Raw genomic sequence first — 19,584 nt, 5'->3', positions numbered from 1 at the left:
CATTATTAAACAATTGAAAGATTAAAATGTAAAGCAAATAACAGCGTTGCAGTGATAGTAGGCTAATTCACAAACATTTAAAATGTAATACACTATTTCATCAAATGTAAGGTCTCAGTATGTTATTTAATTAGGTCGTAGTCTATGTTCTTTTCTTGGTCTATTTTCAATAAAGTGATTAGCCAATTTGCAGAATGTAGTTTGTTGCAGACATAGCTTGAGTGTCTACTGAATAGTGGAAATCAAAGAGACTCATCAGGGTGCAGGGCTGTCACTACCGCTTCATTCACGCACCCATTTTCAATTGTTTTGGCGCCCCCGTGAGGCCGAACACTGAAACGCAACTCTCGCAACTGGGTTTCGATGCGAGAAACAGAGAAAGGTTTTGTTTGCCATGAGACGCGCTTTTAGAAATGAAATCATATTTAGTAGCCTCCTGCAGTCTGAACATTTCCATATACAACGCATTTAAAAAGTTTTATATCACAAAAATAAAGTAATAAAAGGTTGTTTTTTTACGAACCTGAAACCATAGTTATTAAGTGAAAAGCATCGAATACTACTACAACACTTCTGTCATTTCCACAAATGACAAAATTACACACTTAAACATAGGAGTATATTGTATACTAGTGACAGGTATATATATAAAAAAGAAAACTTACCAGGTAGACAGCCGGAGTGAGGAGAAACACGGCACACCAACACGTCGCTCTCATCCTCCCTTATCTCAAACTTCCACAAATTTCCCTGCGCTGTTTCTTTTGTCTGTAAGGAACATAGATCCACTCGGTATCCGCTTTAGACCTTTAGCCTAGGCAAAAATGACACTATAGACCCCATGACCACAGAATAGGCTTTAAACTTGGACGCAGATAAGGGAGGGAGAGCAAATGCACGGCTACAGAGGCATTAATCCAGTCAAGGAGTGAAGCACAGTCATTTTTGATTAAGATGTCATGGGAGATGTCGCTGGTCTTGCTGCCTGGTGTGACTGCGGCGTAAGTCCTCTTAGAAACAAGGACAGACGCTTTTCACGCGCGCGCTGTCACTCAGCGGTGGCTTTATATCGCGCGCTGAGAGAGCCACGCGCGCTACTACATCCGGAGAGAAGCTAAGAGGTGGGGTGGGACGAGGAGGGGTGGTGGGGGGGATTAAAGAACCGGTCGAGATTGGTCCGGGAGACGACGGGATCACACGATTGCGACGATTTAAAAAAGCCTCCCAGCCCACCAGAGAAGTTTTTTTGCGTGTTTTCGTGCGCGGTGTTCAAGGATTGCGCCACAACTCTCCACGGACATTATGCGCTATTGTCCTACGAAACTAAACGCACCTGTGATCTATTGAGTTCAGTTTGACTCACACTGACAACCACTAAAAATAATGTATTCCTGATCACAGTACATTGGTTTGAAAAGAAAAAAGAAAAGAAAAGAAAAGAAAAGAAAAGAAAAGAAAAGAAAAGAAAAGAAAAGAAAAGATTTGATGTTGATACAGTAACATAATTTGTGTAAAAAAAAAAAAAAAAAGATTTATACAAACCTCTTAATTTACCTGGTTTATTATATATATATATATATATATATATATATATATATATATATATATATATATATATATATATATATATATATATATATATATGATATAATTTGAAAACCATTTCCTTTAATGGTGTTTGTTTCTATATTTTGGCATGCCATGGTCTGATTCCAATACTAAAACGATTAGGTTTTTATAGTGCATTTTTCCTAATTAGAGATCTAGATAACATCGTTGCTCACTTTTTGGATTCCGGTAAAGAGGACTCAATCAGATATTTTGACAAGGTCTGAGATTAATGGCAGGCTCTTATGAACAGAGCCTAGAAAAGCCTGTGTAAAAAACTGTAAGCCAGCAAATGCTGACAGTGTGGATTTTATACTCAGCTGTCGTCATGCATGCATGTAATAAGAAGGAAGACCAAAAACCAGGAAGAAAAACAGCAGCAGGGTCCGACTCAATAAATTTGTAACAGTCTCATTGCTACAGCACGGGAGCAGTCTGAAGTGTCACTCAGGCAGTAACTCAGACAGTGGCTGAAATGGGACGAGGCTGTGAATGGCTGTGGTGGCCTTCAGAGTCGTAGCATGCAGCAAATCGGCCTGCAGGGATGTATCATCCAGGCCCAGCAATGCTCTACAGAGATGCAGTACAGAGCATGAGTGAGGGGACATTGCTCACAACCAGATTTTGGAGCAGAATGCAGAGCATATGGTCTATTGATGTTAAAGCCCAGGGTTAATAACTTCAAATAAGCAGAGAATAATGAAGGCCACATTACTGAAGCTTGTAAAAGACCTGCAGTATATACTTGACCTCGCTGTTCAGTCAAGTCCAAAGTAATAGTAATTAATGACTTGAATGGTTCTTTCAAAGTTAAATTATTTTTTTACTCATCATTTCTTATGGTCATCATTTGCCAAAAAGCCTTTTTTGTAATTTTAGCTATTGTTGAAGTCACCAACTTTTATTGCTAGTTCTCCTGATCTTTAATTTTCGGTGTATATCATAAAGTCAGATGTGGAGGCACATTTACATATCAGAGTATAAAAATAAAGTTTTATTTTTTTTATTTTTTTATAATTGTGATTTTACATCTCACCAATTCAACTTTATATCATACAAATATATCTCAAAACTGGAATTTTATGTTTAACAGTTACTACTTTATCTCATGCAAATGCGTCTTTCCATCTCACAAATGTAACTTCATTACTAACAATTACTAATGACTTATCTCATAAATGCAATTTTATGTCTCAAAATTGTGACTTTTTATCTTGTAGATATAACTTTTTATCTCCCCACTGCAGTTTTATATCACTGTTGTGACTGATCTGTGCCTTTGTCTCACAAATGCGACTTTACATCTCACACTTCCAGTTTGTATAACTCCCCACTATGGCTTTATATCTCATGAATTACATTTTTAGGTCTCATAATTGCTTCTTTTTACTTAAAACTTTATATCACCCAGCTGCAATTTTATATCTGTTGCATATATATCTTAACATCTCACAAATTCAACTGTATATTCTATAAATGTGATTTTGTTTTATAATTGCAGCTTTATATCTTGCAAACACACACGGATCATATCACTGTAACTTACTTGCAATTTTATCTCTCACAAATTCAACTTATTATCTCACAAATGAAATATATGTCTGATAATTGCAGCTTTGTATCTTGTCAGTGCAACTATATCTCAGTTGCAATGCATTTATCTGCTGTGATTTGACATGAACATGACATGAACATACATACCAACAGAGTGGTTAACACATGAGAATTTGATCCTCAAATCTGTCAGAGGAGACACCTGCTCACAATACACACTCTCCCTTCTTGCTAATCACGAGGTCAAGTGGGTTTAATTTAACACAGCCTACCTTTGGTCCTTTCTCACTCTCATTCACATTCACTCAAACCATGTAATCTACCACAGAGAACAGCAGATTATAGGGTAGAGACTTCCATTTCCGAATGGTTCAGTGGAAAAGAAGCGAGGGATAAAGACAGGGAAAGACAGAAAAAAAGGAGGAAGAGGAAGATTGAGCCAGCTGAGTGATGCTGGCAATACACTGCTGTGGCATGGCTCAGCTGGCATGGCTGAATGCCTGATTGTGTGGGCAGATGTTTCAGAGAGAAGGGAGCAGACCCCATAGGGGCTGTGGTGACACAATAGGGTGGCTTTCAATTAGGCCAAACTCAGGGGCTCTTATGCCAGGTGCCAGGGGCCAGGTGTTATCTTATGCCACAAACCGTCACTACAAATACAGTATATTCATCCCGAAAGCTGCGGTACTGATTTGAAGGGTGCACACACACACACACACACATACACAGAAACTTTTCATGTCGAGTTAAGTTGGTGCAGGGTACTGGTGGCTGCCAGCATGGCTCATATAAGTGCTGGAGCGGGCGGACTCGAAGGCACTGACAGAGACAAATGCGAGATCAGAGCACCGGTCGCAGGATGCAGCTGGCGTGCATCAAGTGCTTCCGCATGGCAATTAAACTGACTGCTGGTCTCGAAGACACAGCCAGACTGATACTCGTACACAAAGTCCACTGCATCTGCATCTCAGCACACTTCAGAACGCCATACACAATCAGGAGGGATGATGACTCCGATTATAGTGAATTGCAAACCTCGACTCTTTAAACAATAACAAATGTCTCACTGCTGTAGACAGCAAATGTTTTCTCTATTTCTTTTTTTTTTTTCTAATATGCTCTTGAGTTTTTCATTTCATCTGCAGGGGCCTTTTGATAAAGTTTCAAGAACATTCAGGAGAAACAAAAAAGCTTTTACTGAAGTTTACATCGCTTTCTTAAAGGCATAGTTCACCCAAAAATATTCATTCTCACACCTATTTCAAACCTGCGTGAATTTAAAGCTGCAGTAGGTAACTTTTGTAAAAATGCATTTTTTACATATTTATTAAACCTGTCATTATGCCCTGACAGTAGAATATGAGACAGATAATCTGTGAAAAAAATCAAGCTCCTCTGGCTCCTCCCAGTGGTCCTATTGCCATTTGCAGAAATACACCGCTCCCGGTAAGAAACAACCAATCAGAGCTGCGGTCCGTAATTTTTTTGTGTTCAAAATTTACAAAATGTGTATAATAAGCGAGTACACCATGAATCCATTTTCCAAACCGTGTTTTTAGCTTGTCCTGAATCACTAGGGTGCACCTATAATAAGTGTTTATATTCAGACTATTTTAGATTGCTTCGGGGGTACCGAGGCGAGTAACCCAGTATCTTTGTGATTCTTCATAGACATAAACAGAGAGAAGTAGATCCGGCTACGATGTTCTTCCGCAAGATGCAAGCAGTTCTGTTTATTAACCGCTAGAGCGTCAAAAGTTACCGAATGCAGCTTTAAGGAACAACCAAGCTCCTCATGATGGAAGAAATATGAGATTGTATTTCTCTCACAAAAGTGTTAAATTCACCATTAAAACATTTTTGTTCTTTCACAAAACTATTGCGACCCCCCCCCCCCCACATGAAATGTAGCATTGTAAAAGCACTGATACTGATAAAATAAAGAGTGTATTCTGAAGAATGTTTTTGTACATACACAAAGTCAGTGTGGTCATTACACAAAAAAAAAAAAAAATTATATATATATATATATATATATATATATATATATATATATATATATATTCTTTGTAGAAAAGGGGAAAATCATACAGGTTTGTAATAACAATAACTTTTTTGGGGAGCTGTCTCTTTAAGCTTCACCACAGCATTTGGACATTTGGCACAGTGTCACAGCATCCTCAAATCAATCATGAGCTGTAGTTTTAAGACTCCCTATAGTGCAACTTAATGCTGTAATGGAGTCTGAGCTTGATTTATCTGCTGAAGATTATCACTGTTCCGCAATGTTGGACCGAACTTCTTTCCTTCACTTTGGAGCTGATATTCTGGGAATCTTTTCCTATACTTGATGTCTATTCTGCTTAATCACATTTGCACTTAATCTTGATAACACAGAGGTTGGGACAAAGTCATTGAACTGAAGTAGCCTTGCACTGGGACTTAATTGATTAGGTCAGTCTGTAAGGCTTCCTGCTTCTAACTGTGGAATTCAATTGGAATGAGGGCCAAGAGACATGATTGTGATAATTACTGATTGGGTAATGAGGACTGAAGCCTCCCAGAGGCCTCAAGCCATGATTATAATCATAAGAGCATTGTGACCCTGTTGATTAAGGCCAGACATGACTTTAATAAGCTAAGGGCAGTGGGATGACTCTACTTTTAAAACAAAAGAACAGCCTACACTGTGGGCACTGTCACTTTATGTCCAACTCTATGAGACCAGCTGCGACAGTGAGCTCTTCAGAATTTTTCCTCTGATTATATGCAATTTTTTTCTGTACTTTCAACATAAATGGCTGCCCACTGCTCCAGATGTGTGTTCACAGTGTGTGTGTGTTCACTGCTGTGTGTGTGCACTTCGGATGGGTTAAATGCAGAGCACGAATTCTGGGTATGGGTCACCATACTTGGCTGAATGTCATGTCACTTTCACGAAATCATTCAGCCAAATTATGTGCTGTTTGTCAGTGGAAACAATATGACTTAAAGAAAACATTTAAGGCTTGTTTTGAGCATTTTTAGTTATAGTTAGATTATATTAGGGCTGAAGCACTTTATTAACTTATCACCAAACATTTCTACGTTGGTGGAAAAACAAATCTGCTTGTCAGGGGTTGCAACAATTCAGACAAGGTCTTGTAGCGACATCTAGTGGAATAAATCCGCAATGATCAAACTAGTAAAATACTGTAGAAGGTTTGATTTTGACATATAAAGACAGGTAGGCTCTCATACATATATGAGATCCCATATATTAAAACAGTCTTGGTGATTAATAACGAGTTACAATCTTATATCACTCATCAGTTTAATAAATAGCTCAAGCTCAGTCAACCTGGCAACCTATTCTGGGAAACTAACCTGGTCCGGGGCAGGGTAACTGTCAGGCTAAACTGAGTTCCTCTACCATTGACAAGCACTGATATAATGGTGCTGACTCTTTCATATATGTTATCAGTCCAAAAATAAAGTATGTAGAAAATGCAACTTAAATGAATCAATTAAATAAAAATATAGGCTACTACTGACTGCATTTCATGCATTGTCCCCAAGATTTAATGACTTTACAATATTTACATGAGCATTCAGTTGATCAGCAGTTTCTAGCCATGCAGCCTATCTCTTTGGTTTTATGACAGCTGTACTTTATGGTTATTAGAACATTAAAATTACAATATAAAATTGCTCTTTAAAGAATTAAAAAATAAAATCACTAAATAAAAAATGATGAGAGGAATACACATTAACTCGATCTGAGCCATGATTGACATTAAGGGCTGCTTAATAATAACTTACTCTTACTTACTTACTGAACCTAGATAGTACTGGTGAGATTGTGTGAACTTAAATTATCATTTATGAAACTGCTTTAGTCCCGATTGATTCGTTAGGTTATTTCAAGTCAGGTTTTGGGCTTTAAGCCCTGCTTTTCTTAGCATCTTTTATGAAACAGCCCCCAGGACTGCAAACACAAGAACAATAAATAGGGAGCAAGACAAAGGAGGGGAATAAGGGAAGACAGGTGGGGAAAATAAACCAATAATCAGGTAACAAGTCGGCGGGGTTAGACAATAGACATGAGAGCACATGGCAAACAGAAACAAAAAGAAAAGCCATGTGCTCACGCAAAACAAAAACACAAGCACATGGCCAGCACAACAAATCACCAGCCATGTGCGAGACAAGACTGGAACACGCAGCTAATGAGAATTCAAAAGCCCCGTGTTCACACAAAACACGACAACATGAAAGCACACAGTCCGTGAAAACACAAGCACAAGACAAAAAACTAAAACAAAAAAAGACCATGAAAGCATACAGGCGATCATGGTTCGTGTGCTACACAGCACACAACACACACACAGAAGAGTGCACAGCCTAAGCAAACTTGAAACAACTCGCTCCAACAACAAAACAGAACATGGAGTGCGAGTGTCTGAACCCCGACACAAAACCGAATCTTGAACAAGACATGGGTGCTGGGATCCAAACACCACGCTCCAACGAGAAACAAGGCATGCAGACAAGAGAGCGCACAGCTCAAGCCCTCCAGGCCACGCACTCACAGGAAAACAAGACATAGCAGGAGTGTCAGGGCTCGGTCACAAAACCACGAATAAACTAGACCAAAGTGACAGAACCCTGACAAGGAAGAATTTACATTTATGAATAAAAGATTTTCATGCAGTAAAACAAATGCATTTCCTATATATTCTCAATTATTATTACAATGAGAAAAAAATAAGAAATTATATCACATAATGTTAAATCAATGTCTAATTTGGATTTTGAAGCAAGGAGTTTTGATAGGTCAGTCCAAAATTATTTTGAAAAGAGGACACCAGAGGAAAAGACTATCAATTTACTGAGAACTGAATTTACAGAAACTACAATTCAACTGAACATTACCAAATTTAGATGTAACTTAATATAATGTGTTGGTTGAGTATATAATATAAAAAAATGTTATACAAATTTTGTATGGTAAGAGCTATGCTATATATATATATATATATAACAGTCTGTATATATATATATATATATATATATATATATATATATATATATATATATATATATATATATATATATATATATTTTTTTTTTTTTTTTGGTAAATATTTTCTATTAGGAAAATCCAAAACAAAGATTAAAAAATATATAATAATTGTTCCCCTTATTTTATTACTTATTTAATACTTCAACCAAAAAATCTTCAACCAAAAAAAAAAAAAAAAAAATCTGTTCACTCTTTACAACCTTTTCAAATGATAAATGACATCTCATTAAATGAAGATAGCGCTAGAAATCCCTTATGGACAACAGGGAAATTACATTTAGACATGAAATCATATTGCTTCTATCTTATCCAGTCACAATGCATACTCAACATATGTCCCCTTATCTCAGTATTTTTTTTTTTTTTCACTTCAAGCTGAATGAATGTGTCCATTCAAAAACAATGAGTCAAAACTGGGATGACCTTATCGAAAATCTCTTCCATCTGCACAAAATCAATTACAATACTGAACATCTTCAATGTTATCTTCCAAAACAAATAAATGTGCATTTTTTTTTTTGATGCTGACAATGCTACTGGCATTTAAAATAGCATAAAAATATGAACTACACATAAAGCATTGTTTTTCTTGTTTATTATCAGCAATTCATCAGACACATAAAAACAACCTCTAGGAAAAGAAGAAAGCAACATTTTCACACAGTAACTTGGTTCGCCCCAGCGAAAATCAGTAACAATAGACTCTCCTATTTCTTTCTCACACACACACACTCCCTCTACACACATACTATCAGACGCGCTTCAAGAGGTTTATACTAAACACTTTGCGTAGTAAAAAAAGAAATGAACAAATATATATATATATATCATAAAGAAATCATTATTAAATAAATAAAAGATCATTCATGTATTTACAAATGAACAAAATGAGTAGTAACACATAAGTAAACATTCCTTTCACCCGTCGCATTTGAAAGAAAAATCAATGATATACCTTTAGAGATCAATAGTGCCCTTAGTTAATTCACTGTAGATATGGTTTAGTAAAAAAGTGGCCCTGACCTACTTATTTGTGCTTTTCTACCCAACTTTTAGAAGGTCGGTGACACCGATGACCATTTCAATCTTCATAACCAATTCTGTTGGTGTGTGATTATATGCAGGTTCATGGCATGGTGATAAATAACTTGCCCCCCTTATGAAAATAAAATAAATAAATACATAATAATAAATATAAAAAATGAAAATATTTTTTTTTCTATTTTCCTTTGAAAGCTGAACATTACAAACACTTATTCAACGGCTCTCTGGAATACTCGAGCAGTCAGTCATCATTCATGGCAACACTGGCACTACTTTCGAGTCAGCTTGACATCTCAACTGAAGTCTCGGTTAATGTATCATATTAAATGTCTTCAGTATTAATATTACTGTAATGTTGCAGTGTTTGTCTTGTTGCTAGGCCGACTGTTCTGTATTTTGTAACAAACTTTTTTTTTTTCCATAGCATAAGCTTTATAATTTAAAATTAAAAATGTAATAATAATAAAAAAATATATATATATGCCAATGTGTATTGATTTGGCAAATATCCGTGTAATAAGCAGGACAGTGTGCAGCAAGCTGGTCATTCCCACCAGTGTTATTTTAGTTTCATTTATTTATTCATATTAGCTTTTGTTCCATATGGTCAATTTTTACTTCATTTTTAGATAATTTACTTTTGATTTCAGTTTTAGTTTTAATTTTAGTACTTCAATTTAAGTTCCATTCCGTTTAATATTTATATTAGAAATGCTGATCAAATATAAACAAAAGTTTATTTCACTATAACCAGCTCACTGCACATCATCCTTCCATAATGTCCTAGCACAAACCGCAGCATTTCTTCAGTCTAAATTAATGAGCCGAGATATGTTCAACCTCAGATCAGGTTTGTAATATGTAATAATGTCAAACGGATGCTTCCAAAAGTAATCTTTCAATATCAGACTATTCGTTTTTCCGAATCTAGCTGATATGAAACTGCATGCTGTTATTGCGTTAGTCATATAATATAAACTGCAAACAGATCTGGTTCGCACAGACACCGCAGGATCAGTGAATCAAACATGATACTGTTAAAAGCGCTCAGGTTATGAACACAGAGCCCTTGGAATCAGAGACGAAAGACTGGAACGCATGGAAAACATCACCGACCTGGATCTCTAAGGTGAAAAGAACCATTAAAACATACAAGAGTCAATCAGGCAAAGAATGCAAACACATGGCTGATTGCAACTGTACACACACCAGGGGGTTTATGGAGTCCACACAAATCTTTTCAGCGGCCCTTTTTATCACAAACAGGAGGTGACCAGTAAACAAGTATGTATAAACAAACACCACTGAGTTCCATCAGAAAAAAGGGCTACTTTTGTTCTCTTTTTAACTTTTTTTTTTTTTTAAGAAATGTGTCTAGCACAAGACTGTACATCATCTTGTTTTGCGAGAGGCAGTTTTCTATGGCAATGCTATAAGTAAATGTTCATGCTGCACTAATATAGTGCAAAATGGAGCCTGAATACAGAAAGGAAGAAAGGCAGGCCAGAGTTTCTATAGGGGTGAGCCCATTCAATCTGCAGTCTTTAATCCTTCTGATCACATAATACTGAAGCAAAGAAGGACACAACAGAAATCAAAGAATGTTTCAGGGCGGAAAATTCTACTAGCAAGTTAATGGAGTATTTTGGTTGGATGAAAATGCGACCTCCCCAACAGCCACAGACAATGTACACACTGCAAGAGAGCTGACGAGAAGGGTGACAGGAGACGGGCGTATTTTGTGCTTTCGCAGCAAAAAAAAAACTTCCCAATTTAAAAAGCATCCTGCAACTTTCCTCCCGAAAGACAAGTCTGTTACAGAAAGATGTCAGTTGGCAGAGAGGCGAAGGCAGACTTCCTGAAGAAGATTTTTGAAAAGTTTATGAAGGCTCTCGTGAAATAAAGTAAAAAAAAAAAAAAAAAAACATAAAAAAGGAGGGGTGGAGAAACATTATATAAACACAGATCGAGTCTCTCTCTGAGGTTCCATTAGCGTTTTATAAAAAGCAGTCGGTGAGTTTGCGCGAGTCTCCTTGTTTGAGGCTTGTACTGATGGCCGACTGTGAGAGGAGGCGAGTGTCTGTAGTTTGAAGCAGACGTGGTTAGGCTACATGTCAGCATCGCCATCGTAAGCCAGCGTCAGAGGCTTGAGTCTGTTGTTCATCTGTCTTCTCTGGGGCTTCTTTGGCTTTTTGCTGGAGGAAAAAATCGAATAGCTTTTATTACAAAGCAGCTACGTTTTGCCTTAACAGATGCAATATGATAGCAAGGTTGTTTGCCTGCATATAAGATCTGTAACACACTGAATTAGATTTTCAGAAGAAATAGACTTTCAGCTTTCTGGCTAACATCTTACACTTTACACTGCATTAAAACTGTCACCTCTGTATCTATTGCATCTGTTTATTCAAATGTTTTATAATTTTGCAATATTGAAATGCCTTGCATTTGTGTTTTTCGAAGGCATTTTGTGTTGTTAGACACCCATGCACTGCTGCTGGTTGCCATGCATTATTAAAGGCCTTTTTTATCATGCAATAGATGAATCTAATCTAGCTTATACCACTATAAGATGACATGCTGCACCACTGTTATATATTTTTTTTTTCAATTTTAGTTTTGTAAACTAGTTTAATTAACTTAATAAAAAAAATATATATTTTTCATTAGCAAACAGCTGAAATTAACACGCACACACACACACACACACACACACACACACACACACACACACACACATATATTTATATAAGTATAAGTTTATATCACACACATCATTTTCAGTTAATGGAAATGCTTCTACATTAAATGATCAAACATTTTAAGAAATGGAAATGTTTATATAATAACCCTGTACTGTACATTTGTCCTTTAAGTGTGCAATGTATTAATTTGAAACCTTTAATAGAATATCTAACTAGGGATTTTTCAGATATGACATGAAGACAGATGCTTAAAATGGTTAGCACTCATCATTAATAGTTGTGATTAGTAATAAGCTGCCATGCTAACTTTTACAGGAAGCATAGCTTTAGCAGTGGAGGGAACAGAGTAGCCAGCAGCACCTTCCAGGCCACAAAACTTACCTTAGTGAGTACTATGATACAGAGATAGGGACACATGTGAATACAACATCCTCTAAACCTCAGTGTCACGATTTTAGCTCAAAAGTCATAAATTAGTATAAGAACTGATTTTTTAAGGTGCAAGTTGAATTTCAAGGAATATGTCAGCATTTTGCATCACATAATAATAATAAAAAGAATAATTTCTGAGAAGATGATGATGGCGATGATGATGATGATGATGATGATGATGATAAAGATGATGAAGTTTATGTTAGACTTTACCATCAGGGGGCAGTGTGAGCCTAATGCTGGGGTTCTCAACTCTGGCCCTCAAGGTCCACTTTCCTGCAGAGTTTAGCTCCAACTCTAATCAAACACATCTTAACAAGCTCATCAAGGTCTTTATGATCACTTGAAGGTAACAAGCAGGTGAGTTTGATCAAGTTCGGATCTAAACTCTACAGGACACTGGACATTTTCAGAAAGTGCTTGTAATATATGTGTCATATAAATTTGTATGGATACTTTCTTAATGTGCATTTTCATGATAAGTCTAAGTCTAATAATATGTCCAGTTACATTATCAAAAATGAACTCGAAAAGCAACAGTGCATTATATAGTGTTTATGAACTGAATAAACAGATATATGATCAAATTATTAAATATGTCATGGAATGTTGACATGCATTTGTTTTATATTGTCTGCGCTGTTGTTTCATATTTCACAAGCCAGTAACACTTTAGAATAAGGTTCCATTAGTTAATGTTAGTTAACTACATTCCTTAACATGAACTAAGCAATAACAATCCTTATACAGCATTTATAAGTCTTAGTTCATGTTAATTTCAACATTCACTAATGCATTATTTAAATCAAAAGTTGTGCTTGTTATCATTAGTTAATGCACTGTGAATTACCATGAACTAACAATGAATAACTGTATTTTCATTAACTAACATAAACAAAGATTAATAAATACAGTAATAAATGTATTATTCATTGTTTGTTCATGTTAATTAATACATTAACATTAACTAATGGAACCTTATTCTAAAGTGTTACCCACAAGCCTTATCATTTTAAGGTATACTGAAGATTATTTCACGCCATTTTTAATTATGCTTATTTCATTTTCTTTATTGCAACATTCGATGACATATTTCATAATTGTATTACTTATTCAATTTAGTCTGTTAAATCACTCCATGATGCATTGATTTTTTTATAATTTTTTTTTTTTTTTTATAGAAAATACAAGTGTATTTTGTCTACACCAACAGATTTTTCCACCCATTTTTTATAAAAATATAATTTTTAACAACAATAGTTGCTTCTCGGATAAGTTTATATTGTTTTATTGATTTTTTGTTTATTGGTTACGAGGTCAAAAAGACTATTTAAATACTTATTTATTTTATTACTATTTTGCAATGTATATAAAGCTAGGCTACTAAACTATAGGAGATCTTCCTGCTCACCTCCTCCGAACAGCTCCATGTGATTGGTCAGAAAGGCACATGTGACAGTGAGAAGGCGTAAGAGATGAACATGACTGGCCACAGGGCAAAGCCATGAGGGAGGGGACTGAGCTGAGAGCTCTAGTTGAACAGTCAGGGCAGGTGTATATCAGCTCTTGGTCGTTGGGTCCGACCCAAATCACAGAGGTAACGGAAGGGTCCAGGCCCGGAGGAGAGCACCGGGCCAGCATACAACAACTGATAGATATGAAGGGTTTGGGAAGTCAAATGAAAAGTGGGGTACATGGAAAAAGAAAAGAAAAGAAATCAGTATTTTCATCTTGTCTTTTAAGAAAAAGAAGCAAGAATCCTTAAAATAAATGTAATTTATTTGATTTGAGTTTTTTCTTTATTTTCTTTCTTTCTTTTTTTTTTCTTGTGTAGAGCAGAAATCTAACAATATTTAGTGAGGTTTTTAACTAATGATATATTATAATATATTCCCTGAATGTTTTTACTTCAAGTAACATTTTATTATTAAAGTTTTATTTAATCTTAAGAAGTTTTTCTATATTTTTAGTGGACAACAAGACAAAAATATTGATTAGGAAAATGATTTTTGCAGTGAATTTGAAAGCAGCTTAAATGGGTTAAAATAATTTATGAAAAAGATGAATATTAAGTAAATTTATGGAATGAAAAAAATATATAGTTGGCGATTATAACAAAAGTTCTTACCAGGCTAAGTAAGTCATAGAGACAATGAACACCAGAAGTACAAAAGCCCCAGCTGCCACACCATACACCCAGGTCTTCAGCTGGCCATCTGTGCAGATACACACACACACACACACACATCAACACAGATACACAGCTGCATCTCAGCTGTTCAGAACCAACACAACAGGCAAAAATGGTGCCTGTTTGGGAACTTTTTGGGAACACTCTTCCTCTTTGGTCCTTCATATCACTGTGGCCTCAGAAAGTATTTGTTTTCAGTATCTGAAAGTGTCTGCTGAGTATGTTGTTTGATGTCAACTGTCTTCTGTTGTACAATTAGCAATGACAAATGTGTAGCACTTTATCATTATTTTAAACACAAATTCTATTGTTTTATAATTTATATTTAAACATTTTCAAATGTGCCTAAAACATTGTGATACTGAACTTCTATATGGCAAGCAAATGCATATACTTTCAATTCAGACATCTCACCGGGTCCGAAGGGCTGCAGGAACCAGGTGCGTCCGGAGCGGCCTGGCAGGTTGGTGGTGGGCTGAGTGGGGCTGAGGGCTCTGATCGTCTTCACGTCAGCCTCATTATCTCCTGCGGTGGGGATCTCAAGCACCGGTATGACCGTGCACTGGTCCAGCACTCCATCAGACGTCATCACCTCAGTGTAACCCTCCTCACAGCCGCATACTCCAGCCTGCAGGGGGAGACATTGCACCAGTTACACACATGAACCATTTACATCTGACAAGCAGCATACACAAGCTGCAGCACCCGGGGAGCAGTTGGGGGTTCAGTGCCTTGCTCAAAGGGAGAGAGTGCTGTACATTTACTCCCCCCCACCTACAATCTCAGCCATTACGAGACTTGAACCCACAACCTTGGTTTACGAGTCAGACTCTCTAACCATTAGGCCAAGACTTTCCCATATAATGTAAATGTAAATATAATGTAATGGAAATCACTCATACCAGTTGTTAAAAAACACAGACAGCTTTCTATTTGCGGCATTCCCTCGGCCTCTAAACAGCTGCTAATTGAATTCACTTTCCATCTCCTGCGACTGTTACTTTCTACCAGTGTCACGTTGTTTCTTTCAGCTAACAGCTCTCTCAAACAGCTCTGTTAGATGTATCAGCTGGCCTGAGTGCTTGTGTGTAAATATATGTGGAGAAACCCAGAGGTTCCTGCCGTCTTGGGAGGATAATCGGCCAACATGCAAACACAACCCTTTTCAGATCTGTGTGATCACGGTAAAACCAGAATGCCCTGGGGCAACTGCATCTCTAAAGATGGGCAAAAAAGAGCAGGTCTGGATGTAGTAGAAGAATCTGATATGAAAACAGTCAGTTTCTTCCCACAGTAGAGGGATTCACTACACAGCGGGAGACACAATTCAGACACGATCACAATCTTCACTTGCATACAACATGCAGTTCATATGCAGTGGGGGAAATCGCACACTGGAGGACAAAGGTGGTAGGTCACAATGAATGTTTACATCTTATGTGTGGGATTATATTAAAAGCAACAATATATATATATATATATATATATATAGTGGAGAGTGTGGGTAAACTTATAATAATAAGACTGAATAAGATTGAAGTATTCTCCATTTCCAACTGGCTGTGAGGAGAAGTAAACAGACATGAAGTGCACCCCTATTGACGCACTTGTACATTATTCTATGGAAAAGCCCAAAATGAGTAAGTGCACTTGAAATAAATGGATGATGCACTTTACTAACCGAGAAAAAAAAGAAAAAATGGTGTGGAATGCTGGACACACTATGCACTCAATAGTCTCAGTCCTTCAATGTAGGGAAGGGACTATCAGACTACCAGACGATGCTGGATGACAAAGTAATAATGTGAAATGTATACTTGACTGTAGAGTACATGGTGCATAGTATACATGCATAGTGTACAGTATAGTGCTCCATTTGAGAACTTCTGTAGACTAGTTATACATAATATTTTTTTTATTGGAAACTAATTTGTTCTAATAATTGTTAATTGGAAATTACAATATACAATACTATTTTAAGAAATTAAATTAAATAAGTTAAATTAAATAAAACTATGTTGCAAATGAGATTCTTAAAATAAAATAAACATAAAGGTAGTTATATTAATTTTAAAATGGATTATTGTATTTATTTATTTTTAACAGTGTATTCTAATAATCGTTTTGCTAAGAATGTTAATATATTATCAATAATAATAACAATAGCAATAATAACAATTAAGAAAGTTGCAAAGGAAATCTTACCACATCGATAATTTATTTAGAGGATCTTACAAATCAGAAGGCATATGCAGCATAAAGACATTCCAAAACACCAACCACTCAAAACAGTGCTGCCATCCAGAATAATATACAACTCATAACTGATAGTGACTTATCTTCCCTAAGGTGTTTTATCTGGCCTGTACTGATCTCTACAGCACTAGCAGTGTTACTGCTTTTAATATCTCTGACATTGGTCACAGTGCTTGATCAATTCCATGCATAAGGCTAACACTGTAATTTTTATCATAAAAAAGACTGAACAGTAAAGTGGTTTTAATAGTTTCCAGTTAAGGTTATTAAGATGATATCTGTTGATAAGCGGATATCACATTTTCCTATTATAGCCAGTGCACCTTGGTTCTCATGTTCCAGCATTTCCCATTAAACATTCCAGGACTCTCTCTCCCTCTCCACTGGAGGAAGTCTAATCCTGCTGTATTGAATATCCATGCAACCCTGTTTACAGTCTGCCTGCATCCCAGCATCCCACCTCAGCAGGCGTCCACACATTAACATGCACACATACTAACCTCAGTGCAGTAGGAGCGAGGTTTGTTGCAGGCTGGGTCACATGACCTGTCAGATACCGGCTCGCTTGTCAACAGGCATCCACCTGCAGGCAAGGAGTTCAAAGTTTTATGTAAACATCATTTAATGACATCGTCACACACACAAACAAGCACATGATCATTTTCAGCCACAGAATTGGCCTGGAGGCAGGAGGCATCAAAGACATTTTGTTGCTCTCCCAGAGTCATCCTCTTTTTCTCTCTTTGGGAATACTAAACTGTGCCAGACAGTGCCTTCACTCCAATACGTAAAACCTCTTGTGTTATGATATCAGTGACGTGTTAACTGATAGGCATGAGGCAGTAATTAAAACTCAACTAGATATGTACTTATTTGTATGTGTAATAAGTGTTGCTTAGCCGTGCAAAACTCAGTGTCACAATGTTTTTGGAAAAGCAAGGGTTTTCATACTTTTTTATCCCACGGACCCCTCAAATACGATGATCCTCTTTCTGAGAAACTCCTTCCTAAAATATTTTAGCCAATGTACAGTGTGAAAAATAAACTAAAGTAAAACATAAAATGTTAAAAAGTTGATTTATTTTTTAATTCCATTCAAAAAGTGAAACTTGTATATTATATTCAGTCATTACACACAGACATATTTCAATGATTTTGATTTGTGATGTATTTCAAATGTTTATTTCTTTTAATTTTGATGATTATAACTGACAACTAAGGAAAATCCCAAATTAAGTATCTCAGAAAATTGGAATATTACTTAAGACCAAAACAAAGAAAGGATTTTTAGAAATCTTGGCCGACTAAAAAGTATGAAAATGAAAATTATGAGCATGTACAGCACTCAATACTTAGTTGGGGCTCCTTTTGCCTGAATTACTGCAGCAATGCGGCGTGGCATGGAGTCGATCAGTCTGTGGCACTGCTCAGGTGTTATGAGAGCCCAGGTTACTCTGATAGTGGGCCTTCAGCTCTTCTGAATATTTTACATTTTCTGAACCTTCGGGACCCTGTGTTTTCTAGGGCATTACTAAGATGTTCTAGGTGGTTGCAAAGGTGTCCTGAGGGGTTACAAGGATATTTTTACGTAATTTCTAGCACATTTTCCGTCTGTATGACATACTGTTTCCTTGATATTCAAGCTTGAACTACTCTGTCAATGTAAGTCTATGGGATTTTGCCAGTTTTATTGTCAGTGAACACTATTAAAAACGATCCTTTACTTGGGTCGCCTACGTGTATGATCTCAGCATCCTTTCGCTCACTTTCCATCTTCCTCTCTACAAATCGTGCAGCCTGTGGGAATCCACTGGATCTATAAAAGCACCGAAATGAGCAGCGGCAGCCAGTGCATGGGTGTTATTTTCTCTAAGCTGGGATGAATCAATACATCCAATCAACAATGAGAGCAGTCAAATAGAACTGCTTCCTAATGCAGGAACCACCCTCGACTGCTGCTGCTTGATACCATGACAATTGTTAAGGCCACAACCAGTACCAGATGTGTCATTTGTGTCTAGTGTAATTCAGAAAGCTGGTTACTGGGTGGTACTTGGCAAACTGGCAATGCATTTTATCTTTATGTGTTTTGAAAAAAAAAAAAAGAAAAAGAAAAAGAAAAAAGAAATCATCATTAGCAATAAGATGTTAAAAGATCTCTTCTTTATAGGTGCACTATAAACTGTAAGCATCTGCAGAAACATGTTTACCAATTAGCAGCTTGTATGAATATTCATACTTCTGCACACCTTAATATAACTCATGAATATGCATAAACAGGGACCTGGTTGCTGTAAAGGGGGATTTGATTACAGCATTAGAAGTTCTACTGCCCTGTTCTGCCAATCACAAGTGACCAGACTCATGTGTGCCATCTGGAACGAGGTCAGTTTGGAACGGCTCGACACAGAGGACACATAAACATTCGAAAATCAGAGGGATTGATTCCAAGCCGCCATTTGGTATAATTATGGCATTCAAAGCTCACTGAAATCTCATTTTGCAATGCATTTATGATGTTCTTCAGCCGAGTGTGAGGGATATGGGCATATGTCTGATCCCGTGTATTTCCACGCCCGCACCAAAACCAGGAGAGAAATAGAAATACACATAGACACATTAACATGGGAGGACAGCTGGCATGATAGTGAATAGGATTAAATGTGGGTGTCATATTGATATGGATTAAAAGCTTATTTCCATAAAGCATATACAAATGTTTAAGAGGC

At 36.7% G+C, this 19,584-nt stretch overlaps 2 protein-coding genes across 3 annotated transcripts in view; both read right to left on the bottom strand.

Annotated features, from left to right (window-relative positions):
• LOC113091761 (neurexophilin-1) overlaps window positions 1–1,100 on the bottom strand; it is a 31,380-nt gene extending 30,280 nt beyond the window's left edge. Inside the window, exon 1 of the mRNA XM_026257391.1 lies at window positions 666–1,100. Coding sequence (XP_026113176.1) covers window positions 666–719 — 54 coding nt within the window. The 5' untranslated portion in view covers window positions 720–1,100. The remainder of the gene's footprint in view (window positions 1–665) is intronic.
• Window positions 1,101–8,573: 7,473 nt separating this feature from the next.
• LOC113091749 (thrombospondin type-1 domain-containing protein 7A-like) overlaps window positions 8,574–19,584 on the bottom strand; it is a 108,257-nt gene continuing 97,246 nt past the window's right edge. Inside the window, exons 24-28 of one of the 2 annotated variants that reach the window (XM_026257373.1) lie at window positions 17,356–17,438; window positions 15,014–15,227; window positions 14,537–14,624; window positions 13,820–14,056; window positions 8,574–11,466 (exon numbers count right to left, since the gene is read on the bottom strand). In XM_026257373.1, coding sequence (XP_026113158.1) covers window positions 11,379–11,466; window positions 13,820–14,056; window positions 14,537–14,624; window positions 15,014–15,227; window positions 17,356–17,438 — 710 coding nt within the window. In that variant the 3' untranslated portion in view covers window positions 8,574–11,378. The remainder of the gene's footprint in view (window positions 11,467–13,819; window positions 14,057–14,536; window positions 14,625–15,013; window positions 15,228–17,355; window positions 17,439–19,584) is intronic. The other variant, XM_026257375.1, reaches the window with a different exon arrangement.

The sequence above is a fragment of the Carassius auratus genome, unplaced genomic scaffold (genome assembly GCF_003368295.1).
Source record: "Carassius auratus strain Wakin unplaced genomic scaffold, ASM336829v1 scaf_tig00214282, whole genome shotgun sequence".
In the NCBI taxonomy this organism is placed as follows: Eukaryota; Metazoa; Chordata; class Actinopteri; order Cypriniformes; family Cyprinidae; genus Carassius; species Carassius auratus.
This window is presented reverse-complemented; position numbering and strand designations above follow the sequence as displayed.